The 8133-nt window shown below is 35.0% G+C and overlaps 1 protein-coding gene across 1 annotated transcript in view; it reads left to right on the top strand.

Annotated features, from left to right (window-relative positions):
- PHF14 (PHD finger protein 14) overlaps positions 1–6691 on the top strand; it is a gene marked incomplete at both ends in the record, with an annotated part of 90723 nt that extends 84032 nt beyond the window's left edge. Inside the window, one exon of the mRNA XM_010189739.1 lies at positions 6574–6691. Within this exon, the coding sequence (XP_010188041.1) occupies positions 6574–6691 (118 nt within the window). The remainder of the gene's footprint in view (positions 1–6573) is intronic.
- Between the last annotated feature and the right edge of the window lie 1442 nt (positions 6692–8133).

The raw sequence follows: 8133 nt of genomic DNA, 5'->3' as shown, positions 1-8133 counted from the left end.
TCCTGCTGTTAAATATTATAACTAGTGCCAGATACATGATTTTTTCAAAAACTTACTTCATGTAGCAGATGCTGAAAACTGTAGCAGAGATCCTCTAAGGGAATGAAGGCTTTTCCACAAGATTATTGTACACTAAAGAGAAAAAATAGCCATTTTATTAATATTCTTGTGTTCAGACAGGCAGAGGTTTTACAGTTGCCCACACCCAAAACCATATAGGTACTTTATCCTGAAACTACTGTTAGCTGAAAATCAGTAAGCTCATCCTGTTCTGTCGGGCCACGTGTCCATCTTGGCATCCTTCCTCAGTAGTAGGTAGATAGAAAAACCAGAATGTAATAACCATCCTGTGTCTGGTATATTCTCTCACCTTTTGGCAGTAGTTATGCCCCATTCTCTTCCAGGCACAACAGAAGAGAATAGTCTACTGTCTCATCTAACATCATCATCTATGAAAGTCAGGGACTTCCTTTCGTATGCTTACATCGTACCTGGCATGATAGAAATTTGAATGTGTCTTCTAATTTCTTTGTGTAATATTCTTCCCTGAAAGAGTATTTCATTTACTTAAATCAAAGTTATGAAAATCTTAGAATCCAGAAATATTCAGCTTGGAAGGAGCCCCTGGAGATTTGTTCCAGCTACCCACTCAAAGCAGGACTGACTGCAAAGTTAGATCTAACTTTGAGATTAGTTGAAGTTTCTTAGACATACATATGGTTGAGTTTTGAGCATCTCTGGAGATAGACATTCAGGATAACCAGTACCTGTGTTTGAAAATGGTAGATAATTGGGCTGTGCCTTTTTTTATATTCAATATTTTATGCATGTGCAATCAAATAAGAATTTTAGTGCTGAAATCTGTCACACTTCTAATGGTGAAGTTGCCTAAAGCTTGGCTGGCCTATTTGAGAAAATCTTTACATTATCCTGGTGATAATAGTTTTTGTGGAACTGTTCTGTAGAACAGAAGCTGCAGGATGACTTGACCATCCGTTGTCAGTTGTTGACAAGGGAAAAGTATAGAAATCAGGAAGAGAAAAACCAGCTTTTTCCATTTTATACTTAATGTGTTTTTCTCTTTTGACAATATTCTGCCTAAAAACAAGAGTTGCTTTATATTTTAAATTAGAGCCTAAGTATACAGCACTGCATCACTTCTGGTTTGTGCTTGGCCTGTGACATATCACATCAAAATGAAAGCAATTTCTGTTGGGATCCATGAGACTGCAGTGAAGAGTTTTGGTGTAGAATGGCAGGGTAAGATATGAAGACTTATCTTCACTTTGTTTCAAGAGATTTCAGAAGAGAAAGCTAAAAAGAAGAATGTTTTTCACATATTCCATGCCAAAAAAGTACTACTGTTTTGGGCTTCTCCGTCAGTAAGTACAATAAATGTACATTTTGAACAGCATTAATCACAATGCAATAAATATATGATTATACAATTATTTCACCATTAGATCTTTATTTTATTCTTTACATAAGGGCATAGGAAAGCACTTTCTTTGACATTACACGAAGAGTTGCTGTTGTAACTCATCTCATAGTATTCATTCCTATCACACAGAATTTATCGCTTCCCTATTAGAGTTCACTTGAGCTGCATCAGCTTATTCTGTCCTTTTGGGAATCCGTACATGCTCCTTTCCATTGGGTCTGACATACAGCCACTAACAAAATTGTGACAGTATCCTAAACTCTCATGGCTGGTTTAAAGTTGTTCATCTGAACCCAAGAATGTGCCGCGATCTACAGTGAACCCACCTGTGCATGTCTCCAACTCTTTGCAGTTTCAGAAGGGCCCAGCACTTGACACCGAGGGATTTCAGAGGAGAGATGGCAGTGCCTGAGAAGAAGCATCTGTTCCTCAAGTGTTAAGAGCCTTTAGTCAGAATTGGAGTCCAGAAGAAGCCAACGAGGAAAGTTAACTACTGCATGTCAGTAGTTAAATCCATACAGGTGCTGGAATAGCCATCGTGTTGCCTTCCCCCATCCAATGGGTGACTGAACACACACCCATCCCACTGAAATTATCCTCTGGATTAGTTTACTTCTAATTTTGTTCTAATTACTTCTGAGTTTGCCAGAGTAAGGCTTATATGACAACTTTTAATGGTGATGATGGTTTGTCAATAGCGTATAAAAGTTTTATATCATTTTTCCATTACAGTAAATCTTTCTAAGCTGTTGGGATGAATAGGGAGCAGTATATGTATTTTGCAATTTTGTATTTTGTTCAACATGGTACTTTTTGGCATGACACGGCAGACGATGTGCGATGATGTGTGCATAAGTGAGAGATTTTCTGTAGTCTCTGAAGCATATTTGGAGAGTTGTATTTAAAGATTAGCTTATTAATGTTGTGTTTCAGGGACATGTAGGTAATTACTTTTACAGCTATAGATGGGTGATGCTGTCTCGTGAATGCAAAATAGGTTTCTTCACTCTGGCTGAATCAGCTCTTTGTGGTTTTCTATGATATTAACCAGTGACTTAGAAATGTGCCAGTGATGGGCAGGTTTTGCATTCACTGTTCCTCTGTAAAAGCACAGGTCTTTTTCCTCAGTGCTCACAGGAAGACTTCTGCAGGCCAACTGATAAGACTCCCTCCTGTGCAGGTAGATGCAATGTAATGAAATTGGATGTGTGTGCTGGGCTTTGTAAATAAAATGAGATTGACCCCAGCCATTATCTCATTTATCTCATTTACATTGTAAAATCAGTATCTACACTATTGATTAGAGCATAATTAGTTAATTATGAACAGGAAAATGCAGAGTTATGTAGGGCTTGAGCACAGCCAGCTGTACTGCTAAAAAACTAATAAAAACAATCCAAGGGCATGAGCAGATGGAGATCACTTTGTTAAAGAACAGAGCAGACGTATTTCAGGTATGGAAATGCCCTATCAAGCTTTCTTGCTGTGAAGATGTAGCTGACCTGCATTCTATACTTTGATAAGTGAAAAGTGTTTTCTTTTATTATTTTTTAATTTATTAACCAAATTCCTTCAGAATTTGCTTTTTTTCTTCACATCCCATTTTCTCAGGATATCGTGGGCATATATCTATCCTCATTAGTTGCTGGAATGAGAAACACATAGATTTCTAATTTTGATGCATAAAGTAATTTCAGGCTTGTTAAAACATTGATAGTAAGCAATTACCTGTCAGTTAGAGGTAATTTAGGAGGGTAGGTTAGCTTTCTGCGGATCTCTTTTTATTTTCACAAGGTTTTTGATACAACTGCCAGCCAGGCCACTGAAGATGGCTGTGCATTTAATTGCATTTGTAAATCATGTACTTAATCACAAAAGAAGTTATCCACAAATAATAGCAAGCTAAAATATTGGTTACTTTAAGGACTGTTTTGAAGGTGTGACCTTGAATCCACAAGGGTAAAAATTGTAACTGAACTTTTAAAATAGAGGAAGTGGTATCTTTTCCTTTTTTCTCCCTTAGCACAATAGTTTAAGTTGTACTGTTAAGCCATCTTCAGGATGGAAGTGGATGATATTTGTAAATGACAGAGCAGTGTGGCTCCTTTGCTCTGTAAATGTCCGTATTGTGATTGATCTGTGAGTGCATTTACTGAAAGGCTGTGAGACTGTCGGCATGACACCATTTGTGACCCAAACATTTCATTTTCTAGTTAAGTTGAAAGTACTCCTTATTTTGTGTCACTTTCTTATTTTCTGAATCAGGCAGTAGGTTTTTTTTCTAATTTTATGTTGCTAGACAAAAGAACACAAGTTATAGTATACACTTGAGGGCTTAGTCTCATTTTACTAGTGCCATTTTAACCTAGGTCTAAGGTTTTCTTTCAGAATTAGGAAATAGGAATGGCAGTTTTGTTTTCAATATTGTGATGTGTGTAAGCTTCACATTTTGTCCCAAGTCAGTCTCGGCAGATGTTGCCAGAGAGCTAGGTCATTGTAACCAAGGTGCAGTGTGTATGCATCCATTTTCCCAGCATCATGCCCTGGGAAATTCAGAACCAGTGAATTTGTGTTTCACAATGCAGAATTTGTGTTCCAATAAAAAGCAGTAAGAAAGAAGTGTTTAAGAATATTTGGTGTGGTTTCTTTTTTATCACCATGCAGCTTTTTATGTTTTGATGCATGAAAATACACTTTTGTTATTTGCATTTTCTCAGCTGTGCAGATGCAGGTAGAAGCTGTTAGTATCTGAAAACTTTCATATAGATATTTTTAACTCATTCTAGAGAAATGCAGTTTTTCTTCTGCCAAACTAAACAGCTTTGAAGTGATAAAAATTAATGACAATAAATATTAAAAACATTCAGCTTTAGAATGGTGCCTCCAGATCTGTATTTAATTTCATGATGTTCTGGTTATTTCAACCCAGCCTTGCTAACTCCCTCAGTGTACATCTGAAACATGGCTGAAGGGGCAGTTGGAAAATGCCACATTCTAGATACAAAATGTAAAAGGTGTAAGAAGAGGTGGCAGAGCTTAACTATAAAGAGGAAACATTTTCTTTTGAATGTATAAACACTTGTGGTTTTAGACAATCACTTCAGAAAAAATCTAAATTAATACTGTTTGAAGTCTGGTGTAAGTTTTAGGATTAAGCTCTTAAAATACACTAAATCAGTCAAAAATAGTGATGCTTTTTTTGTGTTACTTAGAGGATGCCGAACATTTTACAAGAAAGGAGTTCTGATAAGTACTGCTAAAATGCAAGCACTTACCTGAATAAGATTCTAGATATAGAAATAGGTTAGTAAAAATATATTCCTTTGCAGATGCGAATGTTGAGGCTCAAAGGAGGCTTAATCTTTTGCTGAAAAAAAAGTCTCATTTCCCACTCTCAACCTTTTTATTATTTTAATATGCCTTTCACGAGAAATAAAACTGCATTATTCCTAATTGTAAGTAACACATTTCTACATTAGAACTCATGTGTATTTAAAAACTGAGAATGGTTTTCTCCTTTAAGTGTTTGTGGGGGTTTTTTTGGTCCTGGAATTATATTGAGTTATTCCTAAACAATCCTAAGGGCATAGATTGTAATATGGCATATCCCATTTTTTAAGAATACCAAAACCATGTCAGTCCAGCATTGTACACTGTTGATACATAGGTTACTGCTTTTAATTTCTACTTTGCAGAAGACAGTACGTGCGATACCCGTACCACTTCCTCATGTCAACCTGCTAAAACCAGGAGGCTTCCCTAGCAAGCACAGCCTTGACAGCAAGGATAAAAGTATTTACTTCAGTGAAACAATCATTATCAGAAAATGGTTAATTCTTTTTATTTGGAGACTAATCGTTGGAGAAAAGTCACATGAACATTTTCTTCTGTAAATACAGAAGGATGTTCTGTATCTGAATCCTCTGCCTGTGATGCACTGTGTGTTCTGCTGATAAATTGTATCCCTCGGTCTTTGATCTGATGAAGCCTGTGCCATGCTATTGTTGCAATTTTTGGAGATTTTTGTGTTTGCGTGTTTTGTAGAGAGAAAATGTGTGGGCAGTGAAGTAGAGAAATAAGGTGTAGAGGATTTAAAAGAAAATTTTATTTTTAAACATTTACTCTCTTTCCTATTTTTGGATCATTTATATTTGCTTTAATTCAATATTTAAGGGCATTTAATGAAGATAATATTGCAAAGTAAATTTACTAAAAGCTTTCTTTTTCATACAAAAGAATGCAGGGGGATATGCCAATAAAGTGAAGCTCAGTAGGGTATATAAAATTGTCTATTATTTGCTTTTAAAAATCTCTCGTTTTGAGCATATTATTGTACTGGTTTAAAAACCCCTTTCATGAAGCACTTGTTCTACTGTAGCATTTCTTCAATGCTGGTACATTGAGAATGGGTGAACAATAGCCGTGCTATGTTTTGAGATTTTTATGTGGACCATACATAGTACAAAACACTTATGAAAGGTTTATTTTAAAAGAACATTAATTTTTTCTGTGTACATAGGGCGGTTTTATAAGTGAAAGATCCCACTGAAATCCTTTTAAATTAATGCCTCTTTCCAGAAAATTCAAAGTTAATCAGAAAACATTTTGCGTATTTTTCAACCACATAGTCCTAATGTAAATAATACAATTCGTAGCTGTAAATTATATTTGAATTGTTAGATATGTGAGAAAACATTTCAGAGTTTAGCTTGAAAAACCGAATGTGTAAAATGGTGTCTTAAAACTATGAAAATACAGTATTGTCACTGTCTAAAAAACCTCACAAACTTCTGAAAATAAATGACATTGAATTACATTTAAATCTCTAAGAAAATGAACTGGTTGTAAATTTTTTTCTTTAATTTTCAAGTCTCTTAAATAATGTCATTTATAAGATGATGACAAAGGTGAAGTATGAGTGTCTGCATCAGAATATTCCAAATTAGGCAGAACCTGCATGTCGTGTTTGTGTTTGAAAATACCTCTTATAGAAAATGGATTTTCTGTATCATGATAATGGATCAGGAATTCTTGTGCTGAGAATCACAGGGTAGCTTGGTCTAAAATAGTACAGAAGTACCATTTATATGGGTTTTTTTGTTTGTTTTTGTTTGGTTTTTTTTTCTGTACAGGTGTGATGAATGCAGGCTTTGCTACCATTTTGGCTGTCTAGACCCTCCCTTAAAAAAGTCTCCTAAACAGACTGGCTATGGGTGGATTTGTCAGGAATGTGACTCTACATCCTCCAAAGTAAGTTAATTCATCCTATGAAATAGTTGAAGTATTCTGGTTTTAGCAGTCTTAATTAACATCTGAAGTTTATGTTGAAATGCTGTGCATACGTCTGAAATGAAAAACAGTCGAAGGTCGTAAAATAATTATTTCAGATTCTCTGTAAAAGACGTAAAAAGATGAATGTATGCAAAATGGAAATAAACAATAAAGAGAATTTTGTTATCCCAGTTAAATGCCTTCTTTTCACGTTATGTTCTTTCTAAGAAATAAGTGAATATGGACACTATATCAGAATCAGTAACATTATTGACAAGTGGAAGTATTTCAGGAGTAGTACAGAATGCAAACCTCTGAGGACAAAGATAGAAAATACATATTTTTTCTAGAAAAATTAAAGATTACTTGAGTTACTAAATCTGTTGTTTTCACTGCAAAATCGTATGAAGGTTGTTAATACTTTATATTGATAAATATACTTTGATCAAATAAAAAATTATAAAACGCGAACTTAATTTTTGACATGGACTAATTCTCCTGAATAATATTGACAGTGATAGTATGCTTCTGTGGTACTGACTTTTCAAAAAATAAAAGTTTTGATTCTTTGTCTGCACAGAAGCTCCTTTGGTACTGGCACTCTTTTCAATCATCATCATAGCATTGGAACAGACTCTTTCCAATTGATTTTCAAAATCGGATTTATAAATGCATCTGATACCTCAATGTTAAAATAACAGAGCATTCTAAGAGTCTTAAATTTTTTCAGGCTATTCTGCCACTTTCTTTGTATTTAACAAAACTTTTAACTAGTAAGGAAGTGACTCAGTATTTGGATACACAGGGACACAGCTATACAGAGGTGTTGTCGTAAACTACCTGTTAACATACTTGGATACTTCAGCTCTTCAGTGATGTTATTCTTAAGAACGTAAGATACAAAATGTTCAGAAAGGTGTAATTTTTGGACTTGCTATTGTCCCTTTCCAACTGGAAAAATATGGTATTCAGTTTCACCCCAGGGGGTTAATCAAACTGTTCTTCTGTAAGGAAATAGGAAGACAGACACCGAAAATTAGCTGTCCACTGCAGTTTGGACATCAAGCAATCCTTCCTGAATGCCACTTACATGCAATGGACGTTCCAAGAGTGAATTAAAATTGTTATTGAATTTCTGTCACCTGCTTAAACTAAAAGGAGTTCTTGATAACGTTAGTTAAAATCTTCCATGTCCTGTTTTCTTGGCTTCTTCTGAGTAAACAAAAAAACCCATGGTTTGTAATTTCTAAATGTGTTTTCCAGGAGATTAGCACACTATCACCCAGATAAAATTCTGAAAATACTTTATCATGTAAATTAAGTATGATTGACTTCACTTAGCACAGGACATGCGTTAGTTTGAAGGTGCGTGTTGAAAAAGACAATGTTCTAACCAAGTTTATTGGTAGAATGATTATATA

This window comes from Mesitornis unicolor, unplaced genomic scaffold, assembly GCF_000695765.1.
Source record: "Mesitornis unicolor isolate BGI_N332 unplaced genomic scaffold, ASM69576v1 scaffold34048, whole genome shotgun sequence".
Lineage (NCBI taxonomy): Eukaryota > Metazoa > Chordata > Aves > Mesitornithiformes > Mesitornithidae > Mesitornis > Mesitornis unicolor.
This window is presented reverse-complemented; position numbering and strand designations above follow the sequence as displayed.